At 41.9% G+C, this 17748-nt stretch overlaps 1 protein-coding gene across 10 annotated transcripts in view; it reads left to right on the top strand.

The window, feature by feature from the left end:
• Window positions 1-17748, top strand: part of LOC129859466 (supervillin-like) — a 154220-nt gene that overhangs the window by 38150 nt on the left and 98322 nt on the right. The window contains exon 1 of one of the 10 annotated variants that reach the window (XM_055929294.1): window positions 1695-2111. The exons of 8 other annotated variants lie outside the window; for them this stretch is intronic. In XM_055929294.1, the coding sequence (XP_055785269.1) occupies window positions 2048-2111 (64 nt within the window). In that variant the 5' untranslated portion in view covers window positions 1695-2047. Of the gene's footprint in view, window positions 1-1694; window positions 2112-17748 lie in introns of those variants that run through there. One more of the 10 variants, XM_055929298.1, reaches the window with a different exon arrangement.

Genomic DNA, 17748 nt, shown 5'->3' with positions numbered 1-17748 from the left:
TGGTAAAAAGGTCGACCTATTCTGTGCGAGAAATAAAAATTCCAAACATAATCTGGTATAGTTGTGGGATGCGATAGATCCCAAATTAATACAACCACTAGCATAAAAAAAACATTTTATGCAATGTGGCTGACGCAACAGATCAGAACGTTTAGGTTAAAATGTTGTTAAACTATTAGGCTATTTCTTCACATTATAAACACAGCAATGCACCCATGGTAGTAGGCTATAAGCGCACATTTTCCATTAGCGGAAAACACCATTTATCAAAAGTGACCGCAAATGCAATTTGAATTTAATGTTTTTATTATAAAGGTGATTTTATGGTGAACATTATCTTCTCCAAACTTAACTCACGCGCTGCTTATGTATGCCAGTTAGGCTCTACACCCCTTGTAAAGCGGATTCATGTGCTTCATTTTAAGACATTATTTGGCCGCTATAGGCATATGGGCTAGGCTACATGAGGTGTTGTTTCTTATGCCGGGCATCATTCACAAGTGATAGGCTAATATTGCCACCCATCATATTATTGTTGATTTCATCTTGTCTTTACATGTACTAAATAATATATGTGTGAAATTTGTTTCGATTTACAATGGACCATTATTATGCCCCTGCATCGAAACAACAGGGGCAGCTGGGAAAATGTCATCAACAGTTTGCGCTTAAATAGCGAATGGAGGACGCTTTTCCCCTTGGTTTATTTTCATGCCAGCCAGGTAGGCTATACTCCTGTTGTAAATATACGCAATGTGCTTAATATTAGGAAAGGTAAAAATTTTATATAGTAGGCCTAGCCTATAGAGAAAGCTGATCTTCCTCTTTTCAGTAGAGGCCATCACTGTTTTTCTCGCGCAATTGCATAGCCTATTGAAATGTTGCGCAACATGAGCTCATGGGCTCATGAAGTATTTGATTAGATTTTCGAATACATTTGCATTGATGTCAGAGTGATTAGAGGGACAATAGTGTGCTGAGTAACAGGCAGTTAGCAAACCTGCCACCTCTAATAAACTGATCGAATGTCTTTCATCCTCTCCTTAAGAACACTCCACATCACACCTGGGTTCAAGTAGGATGTGTTTAGACACATCACATTAATTTCTTGGCTGAGAAATCAAGGTAATTGTTTTTGTCTCTCTGTGTGTGTACACTATCAGTTATTGTGTGATTCTGCACGTCTGAACATGTATCCTTCTCAATCTCATTCACTTTATGTGGTCTCCCTATGTGAGTGTGTGTGAGAAGCTGTCAGACTATAAATCAATATTTTCCCTCCCACACTGCTCCTCTTTTGCCTACTCTGGGGATGGATTACTAGAGTATTTACCATAATGATACGATTAGTCAGACAGACAATCCCATGATCTGAGCTCCATCGCAGCTGATTTCCCGTTCTCTTTCTCTCTCCTCTCTCGCTCTGTAGCATCCCACTGCTGTCTTGTCACTAGACCAAGGGAACACAGCAGCACACTCTTCGTACTTCCTGGCTATACCTTTCTCTCTCCCTATCTTTTCACCTCTCTATCTCTGAGTTTCTGTAGGAGAGGGATGTCCAGCCTCTCAGGTCCAATCTGTAGTGTAGCGATGGGGCCTAGACTAGCTAATTTCTTGGCTGTAATCAGATTAGCAGGCACTGAGCAGCTTTAGTTAGCCCCTGTCTCCCTGCATGCCTGCAACCTGTGCTGGAGGAGACTAGAGGGGAGCTGTCAAGAGACTCAGCCTAGCGTCGTAGCCACAGCCTCAAAGCTCCACTCAAACGCTACACTGCCGACGCTACTACGTACTACTACTTCTGCTCAGCTCTCTCCCTCTCCTGTCTTTCTGTCCCTGTCCCTCTCCCTTATGCTACCTGACTCCCTCCTTTCTCGCTCTCTCTCTCTCTCTCTGCTCATCCCGGGGCACTTACTGCCTGCGTTTGTTTCTCTGCATCACCTTGCAGTCAGTTGCCTGCCTGTGGGTTGGACCTCAGCACTTCTCACTTTCTCTCTCCAGCTCTCTTTTTATTTCAATCTGTCCGCTGTACCTACCTGGTCTTGCAAAAATGTATCGGAGCGCAAACCCATGGATCTCAAACTACCTGAGCCATGTCAAGTTCTGCGGCCAAGGTAAGAGAGAGGCTGGGACTGAGGATAGGGTTGGGATTGTGGGCTGGGGCTGAGGATAGTGAGGCAACACTGGCTCTCTTTTAACTGCCCCAGTTTCCAGTTTTCCTTGCGCTGTCTGCAGCTGTAGCCTCCAAGGAAGTAGCAGCCGAGATGAGGGACTCGCCGATTGCAGGAGGAGGGAGAGCTATTTCTGGACTCTACTTTGTCTGAGGTTTATTTTGGAGAGTTATGTTAAGGCATATTATGTGTGTGTGTGTGTGTGTGTGTGTGACAGACACTGTTTGTGTGTGCTTGTGTAGCCGACGTTTCTCATTCTCATAGCTGTATACCATTCTCACCCTCTCAATAATGCTTCCAGAGTGTTGAACTGAGTGTTGAATGGGGGTTCTGCTTGGTTAACTGGCTGAGAATTCACAACATATGTTCCTGGTGGTATCCCAGGATGGGTTCCCAGCCATTCAAACCCAGTAGGTTGCATCCCAAATGGCACACTTTTTCCCCTTACCTAGTGCACTACTTTTGACCCGGCCCATAGGACTCTGGTCAAAAGTAATACACTATGTAGGGAATAGCATGCCATTTTGGTCTGGTGGGAGATTTTGTGTTTGGGGTTCAGGTTGTTACAGCACATTGACCACACATAACTGTGCCCAAAGTCTCCAGTACACTCCATATACTTAGCCATCAGTCATTTGATTAGCCGTTTACTACTGGCACACAACTAAAGATTCCACAATGGCTACACATGCAATGCCCTTGCTAATGGAATAAGACTAGGCTTTGTTAGCCATTCGTTGTCTTGATTGTCTATTATTGGCTTATAGTAGTATCTACTGGAAGTCCTCTGTTTGTAGGGAGAGGTTTAAGTCTTTAGTTGGCGCAGTCTCACCTGACTTACCCCTCCTTGGTTTTCTGAATAAACTTAACCTCTCCCTCATTTTCTCTTTACTCTATAAGTCTCTCATGTCACATCCTCCTTTGACTACCTTGTCTCTTGTAGCAGAACCTGAGGGAGGTCAGGGCAGGTGGGCGCCTGTGTTTGGGTGTGGGTTTTTATTTTATTAGGAACCCCATGACCTGCTGCACATGCAACAGATACTATTCCTCGAGTCCACAAATAACGTACAAATACATGACAATGTACAGAACATTAGTAGACGAGCAATATAAGATATTACATTACATTTTAAATAAATGTTCTACAGTACCAGTCAAAAGTTTGGATACCTACTCATGTCTTTATTTTAACTTTTGTAAATAATTCTCCCCCTCATCAGTCTACATACAATACCCCATAATGACAAAGCAAAACAGGTTTTTAGAAAATGTAGCAAATTTATACAAATAAAAACATAGACCTTATTTACATAAGTAAAAACCTGCTCCAGAGCACTCAGGACCTCAGACTGGGATGAGGGTTCACATTCCAACAGGACAAGGACCCTATGCACACAGCCAAGACAACGCAGGGGTGACTTCGAGACAAGTCTCTGAATGTCCTTGAGTGGCCCAGCCAGAGCCCGGACTTGAATCCGATCAAACATCTCTGGAGAGACCTGAAAATAGCTGTGCAGCCACGCACCCCATCCAAACTGACATAGCTTGAGAGGATCTGCATAGAAGAATGGGACAAACTCCCCATATATAGGTGTGCCAAGCTCGTAGTGTCATATCCAATAAGACTCGAGGCTGTAGTCACTGCCAAAAGGTGCTAAAACAAAGTAGTGATGTAAAGGGTCTGAATGTAAATGTAATATTTCAGTTTTCTGTTTCTAAGAAATGTGCAAAAAATTCTTAACCTGTTTTTGCGTTGATAGTATGGGGTATTGTGTGTAGATTGAGGGATTTTTTTCTTCTTCCCCAATCCATTTTAGAATAGGGCTGTAACATAAGAAAATGTGGAAAAAGCCAGGGTTCTGAATACTTTATGAATGTGTGTGTGTGTGTACACAACCAGTCAAAAGTTGACATACCTACTTATTCAAGGGTTTTTCTTTATTTTTACTATTTTCTACGCTGAAGAATAATAGCGAAGACTTCAAAACTATGAAATAACACATGGAATCATGTAGTAACCAAAAAGTGTTTAAACAAATAAAAAATATATTTTATTTTTGAGATTCTTCAAAGTTTCCATGCTTTGCCTTGGTGACAGCTTTGCACATGCTTGGAATTCTCTCAACCAGCTTCACCTAGAATGCTTTTCCAACGTTCATGAAGGAGTTCCCACATATGCTGGGCACTTGTTGGCTGCTTTTCCTTCGCTCTGCGGTCCAACTCATCCCAAACCATCTCAATTGGGTTGAGGTCGGGTGATTTGTGGAGGCCAGGTCGTCTAATGCAGCACTCCATCAATCTCCTTGGTCAAATAGCCCTTACACAGCCTGGATGTGTGTGTTGGGTCATGGTTGGGTTATGTTTCGCAGGACGCATGACTCTTGACCTTCGCCTCTCCCGAGTCCGTACGGGAGTTGCAGCGATGAGACAACACTTTAACTACCAAATTGGATACCACAAAATTGGGGAGGAAAGGGGTAATAAAGAATGCTATGGTAGCGATGCTGGTTAAGTGTGCCTTGAATTGTAATAAATAGTGTGCCTTGCCTGTAATAAATCACCGACAGTGTCACCAGCAAAGCACCCACACACCATCACACCACCTCCTCCATACTTCACAGTGGGAACCACACTTGCGGAGATCATCCGTTCCCCTACACTGCGTCTCAAAAACATGGCGGTTGGAACCAAAAATCTCACATTTGGATTCATCAGACCAACGGACAGATTTCCACCAGTCTAATGTCCATTGCTCGTGTTTCTTGGCCCAAACGGGTCTCTTCTTATTTTTGGTATCTTTTTAGAAGTGGTTCCTTTGCAGCAATTCAACCATGAAGTCCTGATTGACGCAGTCTCGTCTGAACAGTTGATGTTGAGATGTGTCATTTACTTGAACTCTGAAGCATTTATTTGGGCTGCAATCTGAGGTACAGTTAACTCTAATAAACTTGTCCTCTGCAGCAGAGGTAACTCTGGGTCTTCCTGTCCTGTGGAGGTTTTTACGACTGCACTTAAAGAAACTTTCAAAGTTCTTGACATTTTCCGTATTGACTGACATTCATATCTTAAAGTAATGATGGATTCTCGTTTCTCTTTCCTTAATTGGCATGTTCTTTCCATAATATGGACTTTGTCTTTTGCCAAATAGGGCTATCTTCTGTAGACCAACCCCACCTTGTCTCAACACAGCTGATTGGCTGAAACACATTAAGAAGGAATAAAATTCCACAAGTGATCTTTTAACAAGGCATACCTGTTAATTGAAATGCTTTCCAGGTGACTACCTCATGAAGCTGGTTAAGAGAATGCTAAGAGTGTGCAAAGCTGTCATTGAGGCAAAGGGTGGCTACTTTGAAGAATCTCAAATATAAAATATATTTTGATTTGTTTAACACTTTGTTTTGGTTAGTACATGATTCCATAGTTTTGATGTCTTCACTATTATTCTACACTTTAGAAAATAGTAAAACATAAAGAAAAACCCTTAATTTTTATTGGTAAAATATATTGGAAAGACACCAAGAGACGACAACAATACTGTTTACACACAATTCATAGATAAAAATTCATATTATTATATACAGTACAGTTAAATTAGATCTTTAGGAGGAGAGGCACTGATGCAATGTTTAAAAAAAAAAAGAAATTGAAGCTAGACTTGCTTTTTTTCTGAGTAACCTCTTGCGGCAGAGCATTTCACGATAACATGGCTCTATACATAACTGAGCGATGCATTAAATCAGTTTTTGTATTGGGTTCCGTGATTAAACCCATAGTGGCGTGTCTGGTGGGGTATGTGTGCGTGTTTGAAGTGCATGTGAGAGATTACAAGTGGTTAGGCATTTTCAACACACAAACTGTGGTAGCAGGGAGGGTAGTCGGAGTTGTAATGTAAGTGATCCTGTTGTCATTTTAGTGACATTTCCTTTTGGGCGCTCTCTAATCGCGGGCTGTTCTGCTCAGGGTAATCCCATCTCAGCAGGGACATATGCTCTTGAATGGAGTGAGTATTTTCTGCACACACTTACTTAATAAGCCCAACGTGGGATTATTGCCTTCTCCAAGTATTAGCATTAGTGTATAGAGCCTGTAGCAAGAAAGAACTTACTTATAGAACAGTAAACGGGCATTTCGCCGTCAAACACAGTAGGTTTATCATGAAATAAATGACGTCTAATGCGGTTTCAACCAATCGGCATTCAGGATCAGATCTACTGTGCCTAAAGAAAGTATTCAAACCCCTTGACTTATTCCACATTTTGTTGCAACCTGAATTCAACATGTATTCAAATGTTTTTACCCATCTACACACACTGCCCCATAATGAAAAAGTGAAGCATGTATTTAGAAATGTTTAGCAAATTTATTGAAAATGAAATATGGCATCAATGAGCAGTTTCATTCCTCTCCAGCAACTGAGTTAGGAAGGACACCTGTGTCTTTGTAGTGACTGTGTATTGATACACCACCCAAAGTGTAATTAATAACTTCACCATGCTCAAAGAGATATTAATGTCTCATTTATATATCCAATAGATGCCCTTCTTTGAGAGGCATTGGAAAACCTCCCTGGTCTTTGTGATTGCATCTGTTTTTGAAATGTACTGCTTGACTTATGGACTTTACAATGGTTTGTATTCCTGAACTTATTTAGGCTTGCAATAACAAAGTGTTGAACACTTATTGACTCGAGACATTTCAGCTTTTCATTTTTTTATGACTTTGCAAAAATGTCAGAAAACATGTAATTCCACTTTGACAGTATAGGGTGTATGTGTAGACAGACCATTTGACCAAATAATCTCAATTTAATGCATTTTATTTTCAGGTTGTACGACAACAAAATGTGGAAAAAGTAAAGGGGTGTGAATACTTTCTGAAGGCACTGTACCTATTGAAGTTAAGCACATACATTTGATTAAACATGACATTTTTTTAATTGAACCTTATATTTAACTAGTCAAGTCAGTTAAGAACAAATTCTTATTTACAATGACGGCCTACCCGGGAACAGTGGGTTAACTGCCTTGTTCAAGGGCAGAACGACTGATTTGTACCTTGTCAGCTCAGGGATTCGATCCAGCAACCTTTCGGTTACTGGCCTAACGCTCTAACCACTAGGCTACCTGCCACCCCATAAAGTGGTATGAGAAGTCTATGCTATGATCTTTTGAGATCTCAGCTTAGACCTGGGGGGGGGGGGGGGCGTATGCCTATGAGACTCCATTGAATCATGAAATCAGTTCGTCCCCATGTTTTACTAGCGCAGGGCAACTTTAATAGCTCTGTCTACGTGCATATAGTGTTCTTTTAACAGTATAGCATCCCTAGAGGCCTGTAGATTACATCTTTAACATCAAAGGGTTTGGGATGTCTGTGATCATCTTAGTGGTTTTTTGCCTGTGTGTATGGAATGTGTAGTGCATTGAAGCACCCTGCTATTATTTGGCTAAAGTTTCCTCTGCTCTAAACCTGCATGCTGTCATTGAGGCTGTTAAAGTAACACAGGCATGCATCTGATGGCCTTCTATGCCCCCTGTAGGCTACAACATGTTGACTCATCCAGCACCATATTAACACTAGGATGTCAACAGCTAAATGGGGTTTTACACTGCAGTGATAGTGTGGTATAGCCTGTGTGCGCTGTCTTGCCAATTCCTATGGTCGTTATCATGCCATGATAATGACCATAGGAGTTGGCTTCAGCACAAGCAGATTAGTGACCAGGTTAACTGTGGTCACATGCGCCGAGCACAACGGGTGTAGACCTTACCATGAAATGCTTACTTACAAGCCCTTAACCAACAATGCAGTTTTAAGAAAATGTTTATTTAGTAAATATTTTCTTAACTAACACAATAAAATAACAATAGTGAGGCTATATACAGGGGGTACCGGTCAAAGTTCGGGGGTACAGGTTAGTCAAGGTAATTGAGATAAATGTACATGTAGGTAGGGGTAAAGTGACTATGCATAGATAATAAACACTGAGTAGCAGCAGTGATAAAAAAAAGGTGGGGGTGGACCTAGACTGTGCACTCCGGCACCGCTTGCCCTGCAGTAGCAGAGAGAACAGTCTATGACTTGGGTGGCTGGAGTCTGTCTATTTCTGTGGCCTTCCTCTCATACCGCCTAGTATAGAGGTCTTGGATGGCAGGAGTTTGGCCCCAGTGATGTACTGGGCCGTATGCATTACCCTCTGTTGCGCCTTAGTCGGATGCCGAGCAGTTGCCATACCAGGCGGTGATGCAACTGGTCAGGATGCTCTCGACGGTGCAGCTGTAGACGTTTTTGAGGATCTGGGGACCCATGTCAAATCTTTTCAGTCTCCTGAGGGGGAATAGGCATTGTTGTGCCCTCTTCACATCTTGGTGCATTTGGACCATGATATTTTTGTTGTTGATGTGGCAACCAAGGAATTTAAAGCGCTCGACCCGCTCCACTACAGCCTGTTTATGTGAATTGGGGGGGGGGGGGTTAGGCCTTCGTTTTCCTGAAGTCCACAATCAACTTCTGTGTCTTGCTCACGTTGAGGGAGAGGTTGTTGTCCTTGCACCACAGTGCCAGGTCTCTGACCACCTCACTATAGGCTTTCTCATCGTTGTCTGTGATCAAGCCTACCACCGTTGTCGTCAGCAAACTTAATGATGGTGTTGGAGTCGTGCTTGGCCACACAGTCATGGGTGAACAGGGAGTACACGAGGGGACTAAGCAGGCCCCCATGTTGAGGATCAGCGCTGCCTACCCTTGCCGCCCCCAGGTGGTCCAACAGGAAGTCTAGGATCCAGATGCAGAGGGAGGTGTTTATACCCGGGGTTCTTAGCTTAGTGATGAGCTTTGTGGGAACTATGGTGTTGAACACTGAGCTGTAGTAAACAAACAGTATTCTCACATAGGTGTTCCTTTTGTCCAGGTGGGAAAGGGCAGTGTGATGTGCAATTGCGATTGCGTCATCAGTGGATCTGGTGTGCAGTAAAGAACCAATAAGTACTGTATATTCTTAAAATGGAGTATACAGTCCCGTTAAAGTTAAAATGTTTTGCCTACATAATTAACCGTGTTTCCATCCACAGTTTTTATGTGCGTAAAGTCATACCGTATGAAAAATAATAATGACAGCTATAATGGAAACAGGAAGCTTCGTAATATTTTTTAAATGCCGACAGGTAATTTGTTCGTTCGACATGGTGGGATAGTTTTGTGTCTGTAAAATGAATTACGCTAGAAAAGGTGGTGGAAATGTCTTTATGTGCAAAAATTGATATAATAACCATTACATCGAAGTAAACTTGAAGTCACGAGACAATATGGTGTGTGTGTGTGTGGTCTGCCCACTATGACTAGGGAAACCTTGCAGTTTATTAGGTTACAGATGAAATAAGTTACGATGAACTTCACAGGGTGCTGAAAGTGCATGGTGATCTTGATGCTCCTTTCCAATAAATATTGTCTGTCTTGTTCTGGTGACATGATGATCGTTGCTTGACTGCTGTTTGACAAATAAATATATTTTCGCTATTTTCACAGGGCGGTCTGTGCATATTTGTAAACAGCTGGTGCACAAAATCTAAGGAAGTCTCTAGATTTTGCTTGACTAAAGTAGATTATTTTATGATAAACTGTAGACCACACTATTTGCCAATAGTTTATCTATACTTTTCATGGCTGTTTATTTACCACCACAGATGAATGCTGGCACTGACTGCACTCAGTCAGCTGTAAAAGGAAATAAGATAACAGGAAACTGCTCACCCAGAGGCCGGCGCTCCTAGTGGCCAGAGACTTTAATGCAGGGAAACTTAAATCAGTTTTACCTAAATTCTATCAACATGTTAAATGCGCAACCAGAGGGGGGAAAAAAAATCTAGATCACCTTTACTCAACACACAGAGACGCATACAAAGCTCGCCCTCTATTTCGTAAATCTGACCACAATTCTATCCTCCTGATTCCTGCTTACAAGCAATAGTGACTCGGACTATAAAAAAGTGGTCAGATGAAGCAGATGCTAAACTACAGGACTGTTTTGCTATCACAGACTGGAGCATGTTCCGGGATTCTTCCGATGGCATTGAGGAGTACACCACAGTTACTGGCTTCATCAATAAGTGAATCGAGGACGTTGTCCCCACAGTGACTGTACGTACATACTAGAGGTCGACTGATTATGATTTTTCAATACCGATTATTGGAGGACAAGAAAAGCCGGTACCGATTAATCGGCCGATTTTATTAAAAAAAAAATATATATACACTGCTCAAAAAAATAAAAGGAACACTTAAACAACACAATGTAACTCCAAGTCAATCACACTTCTGTGAAATCAAACTGTCCACTTAGGAAGCAACACTGACAATAAATTTCACATGCTGTTGTGCATGTGCTGTTGGAGTTACATTGTGTTGTTTAAGTGTTCCCTTTATTTTTTTGAGCAGTGTATGTATACTATACACACACACACACACACACACACACACATACACACATTTTTGTAATAATGACAAGTGCAACAACACTCAATGAACACTTATTTGAACTTAATATAATGCATAAATACACACACACACACACACACACACACACACACACACACACACACACACACACACACACACACACAGCTCTGAAGTGACAATGATACTGAAGAGTCTGCTTAGGAGACAAATACTCTCAACTGTTTGAATAAAAATAGTTTAAGTTACCTGTGATGAATGTTGAAAACAAAAACTTGAATTTCTATATGCAGGAAATCCTATTTTAATAAGGGCATGGTAAGAATTGACAACCAAAGTGCGAGTCATAATTCCCATGACACCTTTTAGCAAAATCTGAAAAGCGGTTCCTTCATTTATTCCATAGAATATTTTTAGATTCACTTAAAATAAGGTCTGTGTTTTGTGTAGGCTTACATCACCGTGCCAATTTTATAACTGTGTAGATATACATAGGACAAGGTAACTCTGATCAATATTGGCTAAATATAAGCGAAGATAAAAAAAAATTGTATAGTGGATTTATGAAAATATGTTGACAAACGTTACCTTATCCTAGTGAGATTTACACGGGTATCAAAGCGTTGAGGCGGTTTAAGCCTGCACAAAACAGACCTTATTTGAAGTAGATCAAGACATTCTCTATGGAAGACATGAGCGGTAAAATAACGAAGGAACCCCTTTCAAATTCAGCCGCAAGTTATTACAGGAATTATAACGCATCGACTATTTCTCTCTAAACCATATACCTTTGACTAATCCGGAAACTATCACCTCGAAAACAAAACATTTATTCTTTCAGTGAAATACGGAACCGTTCCATATTTTATCTAACGGGTGGCGTCCATGAGTCTAAATATTCCTGTTACATTGCACAACCTTCAATGTTGTCATAATTACGTAAAATTCTGGCAAATTAGTTCGCAATGAGCCAGGCGGCCCAAACTGTTGCATATACCCTGACTCTGCGTGCAATGAACGCAAGAGAAATGACACAATTTCACCTGGTTAATATTGCCTGCTAACCTGGATTTCTTTTAGCTAAATATGCAGGTTTAAAAATATATACTTGTGTATTGATTTTAAGAAAGGCATTGATGTTTATGGTTAAGTACACATTGGAGCAATGACAGTCATTGATTGATTGTTTTTTATAAGATGTTTAATGCTAGCTAGCAACTTACCTTAGTTTACTGCATTCGCTAACAGGCAGGCTCCTCGTTGAGTACAATGTAATCAGGTGTTAGAGCATTGGACTAGTTAACTGTAGGGTTGCAAGATTGGATCCCCCAAGCTGACAATGTTAAACATCTGTCGTTCTGCCCCTGAACGTTCCTAGGCCGTCTTTGAAAATAAAAATGTGCTCTTAACTGACTTGCCTAGTTAAATAAAGATTTAAATAAAGGTGTACATTTTTTTTAATATATATATATCGGCAATCGGCGCCCAAAAATACCGATTTCCGATTGTTACGAAAACTTGAAATCGGCGCCAATTTAATCGGTCGACCTCTAGTACATACCCCAACCAGAAGCCATGGATTACAGGCAACATTCGCACTGAGCTAAAGGATAGAGCTGCCGCTTTTAAGGTGCGGGACTCTAACCCGGAAGCTTATAAGAAATCCTTCTATGCCCTCTGACGAACCATCAAACAGGCAAAGCGCCAATACAGGGCTAGGATTGATCATACTACACCGGCTCCGATGCTCGTCTTATGTGGCAGGGCTTGCTAACTATTACAGACGATGAAGGGAAGCACAGCCGCAAGCTACCCAGTGACACAAGCCTACCAAACGAGCCAAATCACTTCCATGCTCGCTTCAAGGCAAGCAACACTGAGGCATGCATGAGGGCATCAGCTGTTCCGGACGACTGTGTGATCACGCTCTCCATAGCTGACGTGATAAACATTCACAAGGCCGGACGAATTACCAGGACGTGTGCTCCAGGCATGTGCTGACCAATTGGCAGGTGTCTTCACTGACATTTTCAACATGTCCCAGATTGAGTCTGTAATACCAACATGTTTAAAGCAGACCACCATAGAACACTATAGTGTGGCCAAAAACACGAAGGGAACCTGCCTAAATGACTACAGACCCGTAGCACTCACGTCCGTAGCCATGAAGTGCTTTGAAAGGCTGATAATGGCTCACATCAACACCATTATCCCAGAAACCCTAGACCCACTCCAATTTACGTACTGCCCAAACAGATCCACAGATGATGCAATCTATATTTCACTCCACACTGCACTTTCCCACCTGGACAAAAGGAACACCTACACATCTACTTTGTGCACGACACAAGTAATTTTTCCAACAATTGTTTACAGTCTGATTATTTCACTTATAATTCACTGTATCACAATTCCAGTGGGTCAGAAGTTTCCCACTGAGTTGATTGTGCCTTTCAACAGCTTTGGAAAATTCCAGAAAATTATGTCATGGCTTTAGAAGCTTCTGATAGGCTAATTGACATAATTTGAGTCAATTGGAGGTGTGGATGTATTTCTAGGCCTACCTTCAAACTCAGTACCTCTTTGCCCGACATAATGGGAAAATTAAAAGCCAAGACCTCAGAAAAACAATTGTAGTCCTCCACAAGTCTGGTTCATCCTTGGGAGCAATTTCCAAATGTCTGACGGTACCACATTCATCTGTACAAACAATAATACGCAAGTATAACCACCATGGGATCACGCAGCTGTCATACCGTTCAGGAAGGAGACGCGTTCTGTCTCCTAGAGATGAACGTACTTTGGTGTGAAGAATGCAAATCAATCCCAGAATAACAGCAAAGGACACTGTGAAGATGCTGGAGGAGACGGGTACAAACTTATCTATATCCACAGTAAAACAAGTCCTATATCGACATAACCTGAAAGGCCACTCAGCAAGGAAGAAGCCACTGCTCCAAAACGGCCATAAAAAAGCCAGACTCCGGTTTGCAACTGCACATGGGGAAAAATATCGTACTTTTCGGAGAAATGTCCTCTGGTCTGATGAAACGAAAATAGAACCGTTTGGCCATAATGACCATCGTTATCTTTGGAGGAAAAAGGGGGAGGTTTGCAAGCCAAAGAACACCATCCCAACCGTGAAGCACGGGGGTGGCAGCATCATGTTGTGGGGGTGTTTGCTGTAGGAGGGTCTGGTGCACTTCACAAAATAGATGGCTTCATAAGGGAGGACAATTGTGTGGATATTGAAGCAACAGCAACATCTCAAGACATCAGTCAGGAAGTTAAAGCTTGGTCGCAAATGGTTCTTCTAAATGGACAATGACCCCAAGCATACTTCCAAAGTTGTGTCAAAATGGCTTAAGAACAACAAAGTCAAGGTATTGGAGTGGCCATCACAAAGCTCTGACCTCAATCCTACAGAAAAATTGTGGGCAGAACTGAAAATGCATGTAGGCCTACATACCTGACTCAGTTACACCAGCTCTGTCAGCAGGAATGGGCCACCCAAGTTACAGACTGTTCTCTCTGCTACCGCACGGCAAGCGGTACCGGAGCGCCGAGTCTATGCCCAAGAGGTTCTAAACAGCTTCTACCTCCAAGCCATAAGACTCCTGAACACCTAATCAAATGGCTACCCAGAGTATATGCATTGCCCCCCGTCTTTTACACCGCTGCTACTCTCTGTTGTTATCATCTATGCATAGTCAATTTTGACTCAATTCTTACCCTGATAGCAACGGGTCTGAATACTTATGTAAATATTATTTTTCAGTTTTTGCTTCGTCATTATGGGGTATTTTGTGTAAATTGGTGAGGAAATAGTTTTTAATCCATTTTAGAATAAGGCTGTAATTTAACAAAATGTGGAAAAAGTCAAGGGGTTTGAAAACTTTGCTTTCTGTGGTGGAGGGGCAGCCAGCGGAAAATACTGAACATTGGGGTTGGCAATGTTATCTAGTTGTGCCATGATTGGCTCACAGATGGGTACACTACGTCACCGCAAAATCTACGGGGAGTACTGAAAAATTCAAGCCCCTTGAGTTACATTAGAAGTGCCCATCCAAAAAGGCTCAAGGTCATTGGCCACAGATAGAATGACATCAAATCATGTTACATCTACCGTAGCTTTGATTGGACTGATCATGTCAACATCATCCTTTCAAAATCATGGCTAGCAAGCTAGACAAGCAGTTAATGTCATGAATCACGTCGACAATCTACTCGCAATTTATAGATCAAATGTATCGGTGCTCATCGACCATTGGACATTACACAACAAGTTGGAAATCGCAAATTCAACAATGAGTGGTTTGGAAGGAATCAGTGGCTAACTGCAAGTGTTGCAATGCAATCACTAGCCTGCTATTCAGTGGAGTGGCTGTGTGGTTCAAGTCTGGGTTTAAAGGTCTCTTTTCCAAGCTTAAAAGGATAAACATTCAACACCATAGGCCAGAAAAGTTTGATTACATTGGCCATGCTGTCAATCCAGTATGATTTCTGCCACGTTCAAGACAACTGGGAACTCTGGGGGGGAAAAAATTGCTCTGACTGGGGAAAATACGTTTTGAACAGTCATCCAATTCGGAATTCCAAGTCGGGAACTCAGGCCTCTTTTCTAGAGCTTCGACCTGAAGATCACTGACGTCATGATTCGACCTCGTTTTTCCTCCTTAGTTCCCTGTTGTTTTGAAAGCACTTTAATCTCCAGAGAATGAAAGACTTTGACAAAGTTTGATGACAAAATTTGCCCGCAAGGACTGCTGCGCCAACTTCCTTTTCAAGTGAGCACATCACAACAAGGTGAGTCCAAAAATGTATTGTATACTGTTGCATAAATGATGTAATATGCCAGGGAGACATGTATACTGTAGCTAAGAAAGTAATACTAAGTGTATGTTGTGTAGTAAGCTGTTTGTAGCCCGTGTGCCTCACCCTAATAACTTAGCTTACTTCTCTGATTTGGTGATGCACATGTAGTTTATAGCCTGTTTTAGAGAAATGCCATTAAATATTGTAAGAGCTTTCATTGTCTGCTTATATGTCCCCTTTATTAATCCTTCAGGTCTGACTTGGTGTACAGGTATAATACTGTCGCTGTACATTTCAAAAGTGCTGAACAAATAGTTTCTCTTAATTGAAATTACGGATTTTCTTTTTTCCGTTCGTCGTCTCCTTATGCCATAGTTTGTATATCTCAATTGTCAGTAGAAACCACATTTGTTTAAGCAAGTCAGCCATATTGACTGAAATAAGTGTTTCGCTGCCAGACAAGGCTCCGCTGATATCCAGGTGTAGCAGTTGTAATGATTCACTCCACGGTGCTGAAAAGAAAGCTCTGCTGTTGGGACAGCTTTATGTAGGCCCTAACAGTTTGTGAGCACCGTTTGTCACCTTTATAGTGCAATTAATGTATTGTTTAGTGTTGTGTTGTGGCTTTGCTGGCAGTTTGAGTTTGCCCCACCAAGATTTACATGCTAAAATCGTCACTGTATTCAATGTTTGCTTTTTTTAAATGATCTACCAATAGGTGCCCTTTGCGAGGCATTGGAAAACCTCCCTGGTCTTTGTGGTTGAATCTGTGTCAATGCTGTACTGAGGGACCTTACAGATAATTGTATGTGTGTGTTACAGAGATGAGGTAGTCGTTCTAAAATCATGTTAAACATTATTATTGCACACAGTGAATCCATGCAACTTATTTTGCGACTTTTGACATATATATATATACACACACACACACACACACACACACACACACACACACACACACACACACACAAAAAAAGTATGTGGACATCTCTTCTAACCTTTCCAACAAGTCAGTTTGTCAAATTTATGCCCTGCTAGAGCTGCCCGGGTTAACCATGTGCTGTTATTGTGAAGTGGAAACGTCTATGACCAACAACGGCTCAGCCATGAAGTTGTATGCCACACCAGCTCAAAGACCGTGCCGCCGAGTTCTGAAGCGCATAACGCATAAAAATGGTCTGTCATCGGTTGCAAAACTCACTACAAAGTTCCAAACTGCCTCTGGAAGCAACATCAACACAAGAAGTGTTCGTCGGTAGCCTCATGAAATGGGTTTCCATGGCCGAGCAGCCGCACAGAAGCGTAAGATCACTATCAGTAATGCCAAGCATTTGCTGGAGTGGTGTGAAGCTCGCCGGTATTGGACTCTGTAGCAGTGGAAATGCGTTCTCTTGAGTGATGAATCACGCTTCATCTGGCAGTCTGACGGACGAATCTGGGTTTGGCAGGTGCCAGGAGAACGCTACCTGCCCGATTGCATAGTGCAAACTGTAAAGTTTGGTGGAGGAAGAATAATGGTCTGGGGCTGTTTTTCATGTTTAGGGCTAGGCCCCTTGGTTCCAGCAACGGAAAATGTACAGCGTACAATGATATTCTAGACGATTCCGTGCTTCCAACTTTGTGGCAACAGTTTGGGGAAGACACTTTCCTGTTTTATCATGACAATGCCCCTGTGCACAAAGCGACATCCATACAGAAATGTTTTGTCGAGATGGGTGTGGAAGAACTTGAATGGCCTCCACAGAGCACTGACTTCAACCTCAGCGAACACCTTTTGGGATGAATTGTAACGCCGACTGTGATCCAGGCCTATTTGACCAACATCAGTGCCTGACCCCCACTAATGCTCTTGTGACAGAATGGAAGCAAGTACCCGCAGCAATGTTCCAACATCTAGTGGAAATCCTTCTTAGAAGAGTGGAGGCTGTTATAGCAGAAAAGGGGGGACCAACTCCCTATTAATGCTCATGATTTTGGAATGAGATATTTGACGAGCAGGTGTACTCAAGACATTTCAGCAATTCATTTTTCATTCATTTGTAAAGATGTCAAAACATAATTCCACTTTGACATGCGGTATTGTGTGTAGGCCAGTGACACAAAATCTTAATTTAATCCATTTTAAATGCGGGATGTAACACCACAAAATGGTGAAAAAAGTCAAGTGGTGTGAATACTTTCTGAAGTATTCTGTATGTCAAAGCAAATTCAAGACTTGATGGCCATGCTTCCGCCACATTGACTTTAAACGGTCTCCATTGTTTTTGTGTTTCTATGTCTAAAATTGTGTTGCACATATTCAAGGCTGCTG

Source organism: Salvelinus fontinalis, chromosome 7 (assembly GCF_029448725.1).
Source record: "Salvelinus fontinalis isolate EN_2023a chromosome 7, ASM2944872v1, whole genome shotgun sequence".
Lineage (NCBI taxonomy): Eukaryota > Metazoa > Chordata > Actinopteri > Salmoniformes > Salmonidae > Salvelinus > Salvelinus fontinalis.
Note: the sequence above shows the minus strand (reverse complement) of the source record. Positions and strands in the feature narration are given on the sequence as shown.